The 18,178-nt window shown below is 39.4% G+C and overlaps 1 protein-coding gene across 1 annotated transcript; it reads left to right on the top strand.

Annotated features, from left to right (window-relative positions):
• Positions 1–2,737: 2,737 nt before the first annotated feature.
• beta'COP (coatomer subunit beta') lies at positions 2,738–6,161 on the top strand. The gene is made up of 4 exons (XM_067765544.1): positions 2,738–3,229; positions 3,287–3,906; positions 3,966–4,548; positions 4,631–6,161. Exons 1-4 carry the CDS (start codon positions 2,875–2,877, stop codon positions 5,875–5,877), a joined length of 2,805 nt encoding a protein of 934 aa, XP_067621645.1. The 5' UTR covers positions 2,738–2,874; the 3' UTR covers positions 5,878–6,161.
• The last annotated feature ends 12,017 nt before the right edge of the window (positions 6,162–18,178 follow it).

Genomic DNA, 18,178 nt, shown 5'->3' with positions numbered 1-18,178 from the left:
GACCGATCACAAATTGTCATCAATATCCTCTAACGGGAGTCCAAGGAAACTTGCCGTTTCAACAGGGGTGGACCATAAGGAAAGGGGTGTTAGAGGCGTTGGTTCCACATTACAATTAAAGAGATGGTTGGTGTCATGTGGGGACACATTGCAATCGGGGCATACATTTTGTATGTCGGGGTTGATTCTGGATAGGTAAGAGTTTAACCTGTTACAGTATCCAGAACGAAGTTGAGCAAGAGTGACACGCGTTTCCCTGGGGAGTATGCGTTCATCTTCCGCGAGTTCTGGATATTTTTCTTCAAGTACTGGATTCACCGGGCAATTCCCGACATAAAGGTCCGACGCCTGTCTATGGAGTTCACCAAGGACCTACTTGTGGTCTTTCGCTTCATACAGCTGGGTTCTCAGGTGCCGTATTTCCTCAAAATGCTTACGAAGATGACTCCTTAGGCCCCTAGGCGGTGCTGGTTCGTCAATCAGATGTCTGTTGGGATGCCCAGGTTTCTGGGTATTCAACAGAAACTGTTTGGTCAGCATCTCATTTCTCTCCCTGATGGGGAGTATGCTCGCCTCATTATGCAGATGGTGTTCTGGGGACATAAGAAGACAGCCCGTGGCGATTCTGAGAGCAGTATTTTGGCAGGCCTGTAGTTTCTTTCAGTAGGTAGTTTTTAGGCTTGGCGACCATATGGGTGACGCGTAGCACGTAATCGGGTGGCTAATTGCTTTGTATGTGGTCATGAGCGTTTCTTTATCTTTTCCTCAGGTACTGCCAGCAAGGGATTTGAGGATTTTATTACGGCTTTGAATTCTCGGAACAATTGCGGTTGCGTGCGCACCAAAATGTAGATCCTGATCAAACGTCACACCCAAGATTTTGGGGTGTAGGACAGTCGGTAGCGTAGTGCCATCGACGTGGATGTTCAATATGGTCGACATTTGGGGTGTCAATGTTGTAAATAAGGTCGCGGAAGATTTAGTCGGTGACAATGCCAGGTTTCGCGAGGCGAAAAAACTGGAGAGATCAGGGAGATAGCCGTTTATTTTATTGCATAGCTCATCGATCTCTGGGCCTGGGCCTGTGGCCATTATTGTGCAGTCGGCGTAGGAAACGATTGTGACTCCTTTCGGTGGTGAAGGTAGCTTAGATATGTAGAAATTAAACAAAAGTGGGGATAGGACACCACCCTGTGGCACCCCTTGTTTAATTCTCCTTGGTTTTGATGTTTCGTTTCTGAATTGCACCGATGCCTGCCGACCACCCTGATAATTTGCGGTCCACCTTTTAAGACATGGGGGAAGGGTAGACCCTTCCAGGTCTTGCAGTAACGAGCCATGGTTGACCGTATCAAAGGCTTTTGATAGGTCTAGCTCTTCGAGTACTGTTCTATGGTGGGGGTATTGATTCAAACCGCAATTTATCTGGGTGCTAATGACATTTAGCTATGGAGTTTTCTGAAGCCATGCTGATGAGGGGCTAGCTGCAAATGTGCTTGGAAATAAGGGAGCAAAATGGTTTCAAGCGTCTTTGCCACTGGCGATAGGAGAGATATCGGACGATATGACTCACCTACGTTAGCTGGTTTCCCAGGCTTTAGTAGCGGGACCACCTTGGCCATTTTCCATTTCTCGGGTATGACAAAGGTGGAAAGAGACAGGTTGAAGACATGCGCTAAATATTTGAAACCCTCATTCCCTAGGTTTTTAGCATCGGCATGGCTATGCCGTCTGGTCCCACTGCTTTGGATGGTTTAGCGCGACCAATGGCGTCCTCAACCTCTCTAGCGGTGATGGTGATTAGTGACGCGCTGAATTTGTGTTTATGTGCGTGTATATTGGCTCCCCGTCTATCTTTGTCGACCGTAGGATGCATTATATATTGCATGCATTATTACTTGCACTTCGGCAGGTTTAGTGACATTTTATTTACTCCACACCAGCTTCTCAAAACTTCCAATGATCCAGATTGTTCTCGGGAGACTTGACTGTGTTACAGGGCTAGAAAACTCAATGGATGATGGCCATATATGAAACATTTCTTCAGCTGATTGAACAATTTTCGGTAAAACTGTCAATAGCGGTCGACTCATTTGAATTGTTACCGAGATGGCTGGGCTAGTATCTTAATGGTGTTTTTTTACCGGAACGTACCGGATCCATATCTGTCAAAGGATCATCAACATCGATAACACTCCCGAAAACATTCGGGAAGTGTCTTTATCGTTAAAACAACAAGAACCACTTAGCGGACGACTGTTAATATATCTCAATAAGTGTGGGGAGGGATGTCATAAGATGCCTTTAGACCTCAGTTTCAAATATCGTCAGACATCCATCAAAAGCTATTTAAAAAAAAAAATATTGAAAATTTTAGTGTGGTTGTTGTAATTTGAAGATTATGCAGTCCACACTCTAATTCGGAATGATAGCTCATGGTACATTTATTGTACCAAGGTTTCAACAGTATTAGTAATGGCGGCGGCTTCTGCTTTATTTACAACAAATGTTGAAAATGGCCTACTTTTTTATGGCAGATGGCGCTGATGAAGTGCTGTTTTCCGCTCTCTATTCAAATACATGTAATCTACCCACCCATCTGTCAGTGCTCACCCCTGCATCAAAAGTGGTATGTGTTCGGGCCTTAAGCCCCGGCACCTGCACATATATATCTTTTACGTTTTTATCATATCAAATGCCCTGTTATATTTTTTTTTATAAGAGATGGCAGCTTCTTCAAAGTTATTATTTGACATTTTGTGGAGGAACGTCATTCAATTTTCTCATATGTGCAATTTGTGAAAAATTCAGGAGTTTCAGAATTTAAAGCAAATTACAAAGAGTAGTGAGTGATAAAAATATTTTCCTAACAAAATGCCATTAAAATTGGATATAAAACGCCGTTTGACGTCGCGATCAGACCGAGTTAAATGTGTTGATCTACACCCGACGGAACCGTGGATGCTGTGTGCCCTTTACAATGGCCACGTACACATAATGAATTATGAGAACCAACAATTAGTAAAAGATTTCGAAGTTTGTGATGTGCCGGTACGTTGTGGAAGGTTTGTTGCACGAAAAAATTGGCTTATCACTGGTTCAGATGATATGCAAATACGGGTTTTTAACTATAATACTCTGGAAAAGATACACTCGTTCGAAGCACACTCCGATTATTTACGATGCATTGCCGTTCACCCAACACAGCCTTTGATATTGACCAGCAGCGGTAACAGCATTTAGTGTTCTTATTGTTTTCATTTATCATTATATTATTTCCTCATAGATGATATGCTTATAAAATTATGGAACTGGGAGAAAATGTGGGCCTGTCAGCGTGTATTTGAGGGTCATACGCACTATGTAATGCAAATTGTATTCAATCCGAAAGACAATAACACTTTCGCTTCAGCATCACTAGACCGCACAGTTAAAGTTTGGCAACTTGGATCTACTTTTGCAAACTTCACACTTGAAGGGCATGAGAAGGGAATAAATTGTATAGACTATTACCATGGAGGTGATAAGCCATATCTTATTTCTGGTGCAGATGATCGCTTAGTGAAAATTTGGGACTATCAAAATAAGACATGTGTACAAACTTTAGAAGGGCATGCGCAAAATATATCAGCCGTCTGTTTTCACCCAGAGCTACCCATAGTTTTAACGGGTTCTGAGGACGGCACTGTTCGTATATGGCATTCGGGAACATATAGGCTAGAAACTTGTCTTAATTATGGTTTTGAACGGGTCTGGACAATTGCATGTATGCGGGGTAGTAACAATGTTGCACTTGGCTACGATGAAGGATCAATTATAATAAAAGTCGGGCGTGAAGAACCAGCGATGTCAATGGACGTAATCGGCTCGAAAATTATTTGGGCAAAACACTCGGAAATGCAGCAAGTAAATACAAAACAGTTTATTATAAATTTTTGTTTAATAACTATTTTTTCGATTCGCAGGTGAATTTGAAAACTATGGCTGATGGTACCGAAGTTAAAGACGGTGAACGTTTACCAGTTGCAGCAAAAGATATGGGTGCCTGTGAAATTTATCCACAAACCATAGCACATAATCCAAATGGTCGTTTCGTTGTTGTATGTGGTGATGGGGAATACATAATATACACATCAATGGCATTGCGTAATAAAGCATTTGGCTCTGCCCAAGAATTCGTTTGGGCATTGGAAAGCAATGAGTATGCTATAAGGGAAAACAATGGAACCGTTAGAGTTTTCCGCAATTTCAAAGAACGTAAAAGTTTTACACCTGAATATGGCGCTGAAAGTATCTATGGAGGCTATTTGTTTGGTGTAAAAACTTCTTCTGGATTGGCTTTCTATGACTGGGAAACATTACAACTGGTGCGACGCATCGAAGTGCAGCCACGACATGTTTTCTGGAATGAAGCTGGAACATTAGTATGTCTAGCTACCGATGAATCTTATTTTATACTACAGGTAGATACGGCAGCCATAGCTGCTGCTTTGGAGAGTAAGCAAGGACTAGAAGATGATGGTATTGAAAGTGCATTCGATGTATTAGGTGATTTAAAATTGCTTTTAGCACTTTAAGCCATTTTTTATTTTTATTAATTTACAAAATATATGTATATTTCTTTCTACAGGGGAAGTCAATGAAATAGTAAAGACTGGGATTTGGGTCGGAGATTGTTTTATATACACAAATTCTGTGAATCGTATTAATTATTATGTTGGTGGCGAAATCGTTACCATATCACATTTAGATCGTACAATGTATTTGTTGGGTTATGTACCAAAAGACAATCGTCTTTATCTGGGTGACAAAGAGTTGAATGTCATATCATTTTCGCTTTTATTATCTGTACTAGAATATCAAACAGCTGTTATGCGACGGGATTTCGAGCGTGCAGATCTTGTTCTACCGACTGTGCCTAAAGAACATCGCACACGTGTTGCACATTTCTTGGAAAAGCAAGGTTTCAAGCCACAAGCTTTGCAGGTCTCAACAGATCCTGACCATAAATTCGATTTAGCATTACAAATTGGAGAATTGGATGCTGCTTTAAAATTGGCCCGCGAAGCAGAGAATCCACAGAAATGGTCCCAATTAGCCGATGTTGCGTCACGCAAAAATAATATGCAACTTGTAAAAGAGTGTATGCAGAAAGCAAATGATTTTAGTGGTCTTTTGTTGTTAGCAACCTCTTCAGGCGATGAAAAAATGTTGGAAGAAGTTGCTGAAAGTAGCTCAAAGCAAGGTCGCCACAATATAGCATTCCTCTCATCATTCGTACGTGCTGATGTTCAACGTTGTTTAGATATTTTAATTGAGACGAACCGATTACCCGAAGCAGCATTTTTTGCCCGCACATACATTCCCAGCCAAATGTCGCGTGTTGTTGAGCTTTGGCGAGAAGAATTAGCAAAGTTCAATGAAAAAGCTGGTCAATCACTAGCCGATCCAGCCAAATATGAAAATCTCTTCCCGGGGCTTGGCGATGCTCTGCGTGTGGAGGAATTTATAAATCAAACACAGAAAAATAAATTACCAGCTTCTTCTGCTGCCAAATTACCATTAAATATTGAGCGTAAACCAATTGAAGAAATGCATACAGCAGAGCAACGGGGTATATTTGAAAGCAATAATAAGTCATCAGGTGTGCAGTCCTATAAGAAAAGTGACGACTTTTCCGGTGATGCATCATCCAACAACGCAATTATTACATCACCAATTATAGCATCCGTATTAAATAGGGGATCAGATGGTTTGGGGGATGATGTGGATGACATTGACGATGACCTAGATTTGGAAATTGAAGGTGTGACGTTGGATGATAACATAGATACGACAGATGTTAATTTAGATGATGACTTCTTAAGCGATGATTAAGTCAAGATCGATTAAGTTTTCTTTATTATTACGTGTATACCACAAAAACTTAAAATTTTTTTATTTCATTTAGTATATTATATATGCAACAGTAATAATGTATAAATTTGTCTGTCTCGTTATCAAAATTAATATTAATCATTGAACAGGCAAAGCTATAATCCGTTTGCTATACAAAGCGTAAAGCATCGCTCTTGCAATGCTAATGTTTGAGCATTATGTATAAATCTATATTAAACAAACAATAAAGGAATATTAAGCATTTATGGTAGTCGTGTAAAATATTTGTGCATTTTTATTTAATAGAAATTGTTGTAATATGTACTTCGCGCGAGAATTAAAAATGCCATTAAAATACTCGTTAACGGAGGGCCAAGGAAACTAACAGTTTCAACATGATTTAACCATAATAAAAATTTCTGTCCACCACAATTCAAATGCAGTACATATATAAAGGGTTCGTCTTAACAGGTAAGAGGTAAACTGTTAGTGTCAAGATCGAAATTTTAGATAAAAATAAACAAAACCTTAAATACTTATGATATTGGCTATGGACGTGTTGAAGATTCTAATGTATTCAGCGCTGATCCAAAAGCCTGGTTACCAAGCTTGAATTGAAAAGCAATATATACGCTTATTACAAGGATGGAATAAAGAAAATAAAAACTCAAAAGACACCCAACATAATTTCCAATTCAAGATCCAAAGAACAGACATTACATACTCCAGTACAGAGGAAGTGGGTGAAAGAGCCCTGCTAAAAGCGCATTTTATCCCAAAGATAGATAGACACTCTACATCGCACGAGAATCACTGAAGCCTAGGTGAAGAACAGCGCAGTTCAGGCCAATACCAAGAACGGTGTTCCCAAGGATGAGTTCTGTCACACTTTCTGTGGAGCCTAGTAGTGGATGAATTCCTGCAATAGCTATCAAACAGTGACATTAGATTGTGATATAATACAGAGAGCATTTAAAATAACAAAGGGACCCAACAGCACCAAAAGCAATAAGAATAGATGAATTCGAATTAGAGGGATTCAAGGGGTTGTGTACCGCAACCCTCTCAAGGGGCTGCCAGCGCATTATATAGCTTCTCCAACCCAATTTTCAACCTCACCTACCCGCGGCGAATCTTGTTTCATTAACAGACGAGGCTCTGGCGACCACAAGCTCCTCATGTTGTTGTTGTAGCGATTAGGTTACTCCCCGAAGGCTTTGGGGAGTGTTATCGATGTGATGGTCCTTTGTCGGATACAGATCCGATACGCTCCGGTAACACAGCTCCATTAAGGTGCTGGTCCGACCATCTCGGGAATGATTTATATGGCCACATTGAACCTTCAGGCCATCCCTCCCTCCCCACCCCCAAGTTCCATGAAGAGCTTGGGGTCGCCAGAGCCTCGTCTGTTAGTGAAACGGGATTCGCCGCTCGAAGGTGAGGTTGACAATTGGGTTGGAGAAGCTATATATTGGGCTACACAACCCCTTGAATCCCACAAGCTCCTCATGGAACTAGGGGGTGGGGAGGGAGGGATGGTCTGAAGGTTTAATGTGGTCATGTATAATAATAAATCCTTCTCGAGATGGTCGGGCTAGTACCTTAATGGTGCCTTGTTACCGGAGCGTACCGGATCTATATCCGGCAAAGGACCATCAACATTGATAACACTCCCCAGGGCCTTAGGTGTAATGAGTGTGTGAACTAGGTGTAAGCCACATATTATAAGATATTCCTATTATGTTACATCTTTAAAATGAACGCATCTGTATAATATTACCAATGTATTATTAGTGTGCAGTTCGATAACTTTAGTACACCAATGGTAAGACAGGCACTTCCGTTTTGAATAATCTAGTTGTGCACACACGCCAAGTGGAAATTAAATTAAATCCTTAAATATCAAATCAATTGTTTAATTGAATGATACATGGTCTCAGAAGTGGGCCAAAACACATCAAGCTTTATACTTTTATAATATTATTACCATTGATAATTGCCATAATGGCTGAAAATCGACTACCGCCTAATTTGACTGCAGTAATCTCGCTAAAGACTGGTCCACATTGTTATGGAAACGCATTTACGGTGGAAGCAGTAAGGACGGCGGTCGGCATGATGTGGTGGTGCACAGTGGCTAGTAATTGTCGGCTGGGGCGGGTACTTGCCAACCTTACTGTTCCTGCGCCATAAACAGAAAAAAAGTTCCTATCATGCCTATCAAAACTGAAAGCTGTGAAAATCAAAAACCCTGACAGAAGCGCAGAGACCGACTCAAAACGCTTATAAATTCAAACTAAAACAACGTTAAACATTCAAAAATTTATATTCAAAAAAAATCTAACGCAACAAAAAAATTACCGAACCGGACATGGCCGGTTACTAACGCTGAAAATCAAATATTACCAAAAAAAAGCTGCAAAATTAAAAGAAACCAATGGAACACAAAAAGGGCCTAATATACACAGGGGGCGCCGCGGGTGGTGTTGCGACGCCCGGTGCTTAGCTCACCCTCAAAATCCATGGCCACCGACGCACCTAATTTTCGGTGGCCCCTTACCTGTATGCCTACATGCCTTCTAAGTCAATTCGAATGCCAGCATTCCCATTATAATTACAACTTTATTTATAATTCATCATAAAAAAAAACTGAAATATCATTAAGTATATCTATATGTTTTCGCGAGCTTCCTGCTCATAAGGCAATACAATCTGATTCTTTTTTTTTTTATTTACTTTCGTGGAGTCTAAGTTATAATTTTGGTTGGCTTACATAACTATTTTATAAATTCATAAACGTATATAGGTTGGCACCTATCGGCATAATAAGTTTGTTATAGTAATGTGTTTGGTATTTTTGTTCCTAAATACCCTCTTTAAATGCTATTCTGCTTTGCGTACATAAATTTTGCTATCTGTCTAATAGCAAGTTTTGGTTAAGTTAACTTACTATTGACGTGTTTATGTACATAGAGCAGTCTATTTAACTTATTGGGTAGGTAGGGATTAGTAAGATTTTTGAATCTGCATATCCGTACATTTCTTTACATATGAATTGATTTCCTTATCTCTGCCAACAAGGTACCCAACAAAAAAATATCCAGTTCATGAACTACGGTACATGCATGTCAGTAGGTAGGTATAAGTGAAGGAATCAAAATATATGCAGAAAAAGAAATAGATATTCACTGGTAGGAGTGATTAACCATACCAAAAAAAAATATATATATATATGTTTCTTTATTCGTCCAAATGGCATTGAATGGCCTAGGCATGTATATGTATTCTATCTTAAATGAGTCTTACTGAATGCTATGTTACTTCAATTGTAGGCAGCAAAAGTCAATAAATACGTGTATAATATTTAGGTATGTATTCGTGTTAATTGTAAAATAATTTATGATTGTCCAGAATCAAAAAAAAAGTTGTCGGGAAAATATTTCAACATTTGCATAATTGGTGCTTGCAAAGGGTTGCACGTACGTACATACAAATAAACCATAATGGCACACGTTTAAAAGCTAATCGCATTACTATACAATTTGGTGGGATTTATACATTGAAAATATATTACGCTTTAGCGAAGTTTGTCGCCTTGACATGACAGTCTATTTTCTGGCAGATAATTCCAATGGTCTCCTTTAAATTGGCTTATACTAGTACAAAGGCATAGTGGTATATAGTTATGATAGGTACATCTGCGAGTAAAAAAGTAGCAATTGGCTTGCAAGTTGCAGCAATTAATCTTCTATTTCCATTTCCCTCAATTGTAAGACCGGGTTTACTGATTTAAACGACAATGACTGTCAACCAATTTCGAAACCGTTTTGGAGCGCGATGTAGTCTAATTTAAGACGAGTTCCAGGTTATATATATAATTCTGTTCCATACAACAATGAGAATTTTGCTTTGAAAATGATAAAAATTGCGTATCATTGTTGCTGCAATTTTATTGCTCGCAGGTGTATGTACGACATCCTACATTATACAAGCCTTTACATATTAAAATCTAATCCACTGTTCAAAACAATTTAACTTTTAACGCGGTAAAATATGTCGGATACAAAATCGAAACATTTACAAGTGAATTATTAAAATTTTGTACATAGTTTTGGCTGCTTTAGCTATATGACCATTCCATATAGGGTGGTGCGTATGCTTTGGTCATTCCTCATCGACCTGGTGCCGGTGGCAAACCTTCTTTGTTTTGTAAAAAAAAAGCTTGTAGAGCTATCTATAAGTTCACTCAAGCGAAGACAAAATATAAAGGAACGGGCTCACCGCTTTAACCGCTGATATTTGCTGTCGCAATTGGCCTGACCGCAGGCCTAGGTTTGCTGCCCTGTGGTTGTCATTGTAGCTGATATATTGTAGCCCGTATGGTCGTAGCTGGTAAAGATGCGGCTATGTTGTTGTAGCCGTTATAGTCGTAGCTGATAGGATTACGCTAGTATTGTTATAGCCGGTATGGACGTAGCTGATGCAGATGCGGCTAGTATTGCTGTCGGTGGTACCGCCTGTTGCAGGTGTTAACATTAGTGGCCGCAGGCCTATGTTCGCGGCCCCGCTGTGCGCGTTGCAGCTGGCGGTGGCGGTACGTCTGGTGGTTGTTGCGCTCGTGGTTGGCGCTAATGGATGGGTTGGGGGAGATACTACTGATGGTGATGCCCGTGATAATAGTACCCATGTACGATTATAGTGGGAATAAAATAAAAACTGTGGGCACAGTAATATTAAAAGGCACTGATCCTGACTTGAATACGGAACAAGAGGCAGAGTTTGATGTTGTAGATAATGCGAGCGTACCAATTTTAGGGTTGGAGACTAGTGTGAACTTTAAGATCATAAAACGGATGGATATCAATACTATACAGTCTAAAACGACACCGTTTCCAAAAAGTAAGAGTGATTTTATTAAGCAATATAGTACTGTTTTCAGTGGATTAGGTAAAATTCCAGGAACTGTTTCAATAACACTAAAGGAGGGGTCTATACCTTGTCTGCATTATAAGAAAAGAATAACATTAATTTTGTTAGAGCGTTTTAAATGCAAAATTGAGGAGATGGTGGGGAATAAAATTATCAATCCAGTCAATCACCCTGCGGACTGGGTACATAATGTACAGTTAGTGGAGAAGAAAAATGACATTCGAGTGTGTCTGGATCCAAAGCTACTAAATAAGTGTATAAAACGAGAGCATTTTCTGATCCCGACTTTCGATGATGTAACTAGTCAATTAGCAAACAAATGTATATTTACTGTACTCGATCTAAGTAGTGGGTTTTGGCAAATGGAGTTGGATGAACCAAGCTCAAATTAACCACGTTTATGACACCGTTTAGTCGCTATAAGTTCAATCGCGTACCCTTTGGCTTACATTGTGCTCCAGAAATGTTTCAGAAAGAAATGGTCAAACATTTCGGCGAAATTCCCGGTGTCATAATATACTTTGATGATATGGCAATCGTGGCGGAAACTCTGGATCAGCATGACGAGATTCTCGCAACAGTCTTGAAGCGAGCAATTGACAAAGGTATAAGATTCAATCCAGATAAAATTCAATATCGTCAAACAGAAATGAAATTCATGGGTCGTGTAGTGTCAAAAGGTACAATTAAACCAATTGACAAATATCGTAAAGCTATAATCAAGCTGAAAAAGCCAGAAAATAAAAGCGATGTCATGCGATTTTTGGGTATGCTTAAGTTTCTGGCGGCATATATTCCGCACTTATCAAAACAGTCGGCAAAGTTACGTGAACTAACGCATAACAACGCTAAGTTTCAGTGGACTGATGCTCATGAAGATGAATTTCAAAATCTCATTACTATCAATACATCTGACCCAGTACTAGTTATAAATGGCAAGGAAAAACCGGTAGTGGTGCAGACAGATGCATCAAAAGATGGTTTATGTTACGTTTTACTTCAAGAGGGACATTCTGTAGCTTATGCGTCCCGAACTCTCAGTAAATCAGAACAGAAATGGGCACAAATAGAGAAAGAGTTGCTAGCTATAGTATTTTCCTGCATTAAGTTTCATTATTATCTGTACGGTCGTGAATTTTTAGTACAGAGTGATCATAAGCCGCTCGAATCCCTTCTGAAGAAAGAAATTGATGAGGTCACGCCTAGGCTGCAGGCTATGTTCATGTTTTTGCTCAAATATCCAAAGATGGAGGTAGTTTATACACCCGGTAAGCAAATGTTTGTTGCTGATTGCGTTTCTCGGGCTCCTTTAGGTGAAACGGCTGAAATTGCCGAGCTTAAGGGAGTTATTCATACCCTGTCAAGGAAAGTTTGCATATCGAAATCTAATTATGATTTATATTGCAAGCATATAGAGCAGGATGAGGATTACAAGAAAATATGTGAATACGTGGAACAAGGATGGCCCAGTTATCACCAATTGAATGAGTTAAGCAAAAAGTTTCACAAATACAAGTCTGAAATCTACTACGAAAATAGAATGTTGCTTAAAAATCATAGACTAATAATTCCAACCTCGTTACAACCAGTTGTATGCAGGTGGTTGCACAGGCCATACCTCGGAATAGAAAAAACGTTAGCAAACGCCAGAAAATTGTATTTTTGGCCAAACATGACTGAACAGATTAAAAAACTAATCCTGGGATGTGTTGTGTTTGAAACTTTCAGACGTAATAATGCAAAAGAGACAAGACGACGTCCCTGAATATCCTTCTCAAATAATAGGAAATGATATTTTGAAATATGCGGGCAGATATTATATCTACCTGTTCGACGCATACTCTAACCTTTTGTTGTCGGAAAATCTTGCACATTAAAACGCTGGCTGTGTAATCGACATGTTGAAAAAAATGCTCACGATATTAGGATATCCCACAACAGTCCGCTGCAACAACAACCCATTTAATTCGTTAGAAATGGAAAACTTCTTTAATGATGCTAATATTTTGGTAAAGTTTTCAAGTCCTAGATACCCACAAAGCAATGGATTAGCGGAGAAAGGGGTAGCAATTGCTAAGGGTTTGTTGAAACGGTTTTTTGAAGCTAATGAAAAGGACAACTTTCAATATCATATTCTAGAATGTAATAACACCCCAGTAGCATATTTGCAGTTAGCTCCAACTCAGTTATTCTTCGGGAGATTGATAAAAACAAAACTCCCAACAGCAGAACTACTTTTGTTCCGAAACTCAATAGATGAATCAGAGATAGGGGAAAGGATTAGAAAAAGGAAAAATCAGAAAGATTATTTTGATCGCAATGCAAAGATATTACCGGAATTACAGCTAGGCGATAGAATTATATTTCAGAAAACTGACAAAAAAATGGTACTATGGCAAGATAGTGCAAAACATTAATGGAAAATCGTATGTAATAAAAAATAATAATAATTATTATTTTAGACGTAATCGAAGATTTATAGCAAAAAGTAAAAATAGTGTAAGTGATCCTGAAATGTTATTTGAAGAAGGCATCAGTGTAATGAAAATTTGGCAATATGTATACCGCGGCTTGAGCGGAATGATGAGAGAGAATCAGTAGCGCCGTCCTGCTCGTTAAATGAAAATAGTATGCCTGTGACTCGCGAGGTAATAAGTAACGATGAGTCAGTTACAATACCTGAAAATAATAGTAATACTGTTGAAAGAGATGAGGCCATGGATGCAGGTACAAACAGTTCACATCCATACTATCAAACACGAAGTAGACGTTTAGATATTCCTCCCAAGCTGTATGGTTTTCATGATGATTAAAAATTAAAAAAAACAAGTAAGGAAGGTTAAGTTCGGGCGTAACCGAACATTACATACTCAGTTGAGAGCTATGGTGACAACATAAGGGAAAATAACCATGTAGGAAAATGAACCGAGGGAAACCGTGGAATGTGTTTGTATGACATGTGTATCAAATGAAAGACATTAAAGAGTATTTTATGAGGAGTGGGCCATAGTTCTATAGGTGGACGCCATTTAGGGATATCGCAATAAAGGTGGATCAGGGTTGATTCTAGAATTTGTTTGTACAATATGGGTATCAAAAGAATGGTGTTAATGAGTATTTTAAAAGGGAGTGGGCCTTAGTTCTATAGGTGGACGCCGTTTCGAAATATCGCCATAAAGGTGGACCAGGGGTGACTCTAGAATGTGTTTGTACGATATGCGTATCAAATTAAAGGTATTAATGAGGGTTTTAAAAGGGAGTGGTGGTTGTTGTATAGGTGGTCGCCTTTTCGAGATATCGCCATAAAGGTGGACCAGGGGTGACCCTAGAATTTGTTTGTACAATATGGGTATCAAAAGAAATGTGTTAATGAGTATTTTAAAAGGGAGTAATCCTTAGTTCCATAGGTGGACGCCGTTTCGAGATATCGCCATAAAGGTGGACCAGGGGTGACCCTAGAATTTGTTTGTACAATATGGGTATCAAAAGAAAGGTGTTAATGAGTATTTTAAAAGGGAGTAATCCTTAGTTCCATAGGTGGACGCCGTTTCGAGATATCGCCATAAAGGTGGACCAGGGGTGACCCTAGAATTTGTTTGTACAATATGGGTATCAAAAGAAAGGTGTTAATGAGTATTTTAAAAGGGAGTAATCCTTAGTTCCATAGGTGGACGCCGTTTAGAGATATCGCCATAAAGGTGGACCAGGGGTGACCCTAGAATTTGTTTGTACAATATGGGCATCAAACGAAAGGTGTTAATGAGTATTTTAAAATGGAGTGGGCCTTAGTTCTATAGGTGGTCGCATTTTCGAAATATCGCCATAAAGGTGGACCAGGGGTGACTCTAGAATGTGTTTGTATGATATGGGTATCAAACGAAAGGTGTTAATGAGTATTTTAAAATGGAGTGGGCCTTATTTCTATAGGTGGTCGCATTTTCGAGATATCGCCATAAAGGTGGACCAGGAGTGACCCTAGAATTTGTTTGTACAATACGGGTACCAAAAGAAAGGTGTTAACGGGTATTTTAAAAGGGAGTTATCCTTAGTTCTATAGGTGGACGCCGTTTCGAGATATCGCCATAAAAGTGGAGCAGGGGTGACCCTAGAATTTGTTTGTACAATATGGGTATCAAAAGAAAGGTGTTAATGAGTATTTTAAAAGGGAGTAATCCTTAGTTCCATAGGTGGACGCCGTTTCGAGATACCGCCATAAAGGTGGACCAGGAGTGACTCTAGAATTCGTTTCTGCAATATGGGTATCAAACGAAAGGTGTTAATGAGTATTTTAAAAGGGAGGGGGCCTTAGTTCTATAGGTGTTCGCCTTTTCGAGATATCGCCATAAAGGTGGACCAGGGGTGACTCTAGAATGTGTTTGTACGATATGGATATCAAATTAAAGGTATTAATGAGAGTTTTAAAAGGGAGTGGTGGTAGTTGTATATGTGAAGGCGTTTTTCAGATATCGACCAAAATGTGGACCAGGGTGACCCAGAATATCATCTGTTGGATACCGCTAATTTATTTATATATGTAATACCTGCCACGATTTTAAGGGTTTTTTATTTCGCCCTACAGAACTTTTTCATTTTCTTCTACTTAATATGGTAGGTGTCACAACCATTTTATAAAGTTTTCCCTAAAGTTATATTTCGCGTCAATAAACAAATCCAATTACCTCACCATGTTTCATCCCTTTTTTCGTATTTGGTATAGAATTATGGCATTTTTTTAATTTTTCGTAATTTTCGATATCGAAAAAGTGGGCGTGGTCATTGTCGGATTTCGTTCATTTTTCATACCAAGATAAAGTGAGTTCAAGTAAATACGTGAACTAAGTTCATTAAAAATATGTCGATTTTTGCTCAAGTTATCGTGTTAACGGCTATGCGGAAGGACAGACGAAGGACTGTGTATAAAAACTGGGCGTGGCATCAACCGATTTCGCCCGTTTTCACAGAAAACAGTTAGCATCATAAAATATATGCCCCTACGAAATTTCAAAAGGATTGGTTAATTTTTGTTCGACTTATGGCGTTAAAAGTATCATAGACAAATTAAATTAAAAAGGGCGGAGCCACGCCCATTTTGAAATTTTCTTTTATTTTTGTATTTTGTTGCACCATATCATTACTGGAGTTGAATGTTGATATAATTTACTTATATACTGTGAAGATATTAAATTTTTTGTTAAAATTTTACTTTAAAAAAATTTTTTTTTTTAAAGTGGGCGTGGTCCTCCTCCGATTTTGCTAATTTTTATTAGGCGTACATATAGTAATAGGAGTAACGTCTCTGCCAAATTTCATCATGATATCTTCAACGACTGACAAATTACAGCTTGCAAAACTTCTAAATTACCTTCTGTTAAAAGTGGGCGGTGCCACGCCCATTGTCCAAAGTTTTACCAGCTTTCTATTCTGTGTCATAAATTCAACTCATCTACCAAGTTTCGTCGCTTTATCTGCCTTTGGTAATGAATTATCGCACTTTTTCGGTTTTTCGAAATTTTCGATATCGAAAAAGTGGGCTTGGTTATAGTCCGATATCGTTCATTTTAAATAGCTATCTGAGATGAGTGCTCAGGAACTTACATACCAAATTTCATCAAGATACCTCAAAATTTACTCAAGTTATCGTGTTAACGGACGGACGGACGGACATGGCTCAATCAAATTTTTTTTCGATCCTGATTATTTGAATATATGGAAGTCTATATCTATCTCGATTCCTTTATATATGTACAACCAACCGTTATCCAATCAAACTTAATATACTCTGTGAGCTCTGCTCAACTGAGTATAAAAAGAGCATGTATTGAGTGTGTGAACTAGGTGTAAGCCACATACTATAAGATAATTCCTATTATGTTACATCTTTAAAATGAACGCATCTGTATAATATTACCAATGTATTATTAGTGTGCAGTTCGAGAGTTCGATAACTTTAGTACACCAATGGTAAGACAGGCACTTCTGTTTTGAACAATCTAGCTGTGCACACACGCCAAGTGGAAATTAAATTAAATCCTTAAATATCAAATCAATTGTTTTATTTAATGATACATTCGGGGAGTGTCCTTATCGTTAATACAACAACAACACCGTCGAATTAGAATATGGAGCCGTAATAAAATACTTTGGGTTTGGCTTTGACACCCAGTTCCTATGTATGCAATACATTGACTCCATGACAACTAGGACCGAGAAATCCATTATAGTATGCAAAAATCTAGCAGACAAATCATGGGACTGCAGCTTACATATGCTGAAATGAATGTACATATACCATGATAGTAAAACCCATTATAGCCTGTGGCTCTCAAGTTTGGCATCGAGAACAACTCGAGTGACAACGAGGTAAGCGCTTACAAAACTCCAACGGCTGGCGTTCATGAACATAACGGGGCTATGCGCACATGCTCCACAATTGCACTAGAGGCTATGATCGATGTCGACCATATAGGACAAGTCGATGGCATTACGCTTCCGATTGTCTTTACATCCAAAAATAATTCCGGTGTCATTCGATCAGGACCACTTACAAAGCAATTGACCGACCGCTTGCATGCTAAGCGCCCTAATGTGTTCGCCGAGCCCCAGGGAGATGCGCGTCCCTCTAGGTCAACTTCGATCTGGATGCTGTAACAGGTTAAACTCTTACCTATCCAAAATCAACCCTGACATACATAATGTATGTCCTGCTAGTTACGTATGTACATATGTCCACATAACACCAACCATCTTATCAATTGTAATGTGTGGCCATCGCCTCTGACACCCTTTTCTATCTGGTCCACCCGCGTTGAAACTGCAAGTTTCCTGGGTCTCCTGTTAGGGGATATTGATGACAATTTGTGAGTGGGTGAACATAATGGAGGGGGCAAAGCACTGCTACAACAATAGTAGCAACAGGCTGTCCTCGACCTAGCTCCGCAACACATAGCGATAGAGCATTGGGAGACGAGATTACATGGAATGCAACCTGACTAGAGATCATCCAAAGCTTACAAAAGATCGTATGATAAACAGGTTACACGAAAACACAAAAGAGGGATTGGAGATGGAGTCATTGGGTCCAGATCCAAAATGTTGCCTCTGGGACTACCCGCAAGCATAACGGAAGTATACGCCATAAGTCAGTATGCTGAGCTGAACCCTCAACACGGATACTCCAACTAAACAATCGCCATATGTGACAGCTAGGCGGCGTTCGACATAAAGTCAGCACTAGTCTTGGAGTGCGAGTAAAACCTAAACGAACTAGGAACACACAACGTAGTACTGCTGGTTTGGGTCCCAGGAAACTGGGAGCATAATGATCAGGCGGGAAGCCTGACAAGAGAGGCAGCTACTGAACGCCCCCTTGCCG

Source organism: Eurosta solidaginis, chromosome 2, assembly GCF_040869045.1.
Source record: "Eurosta solidaginis isolate ZX-2024a chromosome 2, ASM4086904v1, whole genome shotgun sequence".
In the NCBI taxonomy this organism is placed as follows: domain Eukaryota; kingdom Metazoa; phylum Arthropoda; class Insecta; order Diptera; family Tephritidae; genus Eurosta; species Eurosta solidaginis.
This window is presented reverse-complemented; position numbering and strand designations above follow the sequence as displayed.

Bases quoted from the DNA above. Each gene is read 5' to 3' on its own strand.
- beta'COP (XM_067765544.1), top strand. From the start codon at position 2,875: ATGCCATTAAAATTGGATATAAAACGCCGTTTGACGTCGCGATCAGAC. The intron at 3,230-3,286 runs GTAACAGCATTT...ATTTCCTCATAG, and splicing joins TTTGATATTGACCAGCAGCG to ATGATATGCTTATAAAATTA. The intron at 3,907-3,965 runs GTAAATACAAAA...TTCGATTCGCAG, and splicing joins AACACTCGGAAATGCAGCAA to GTGAATTTGAAAACTATGGC.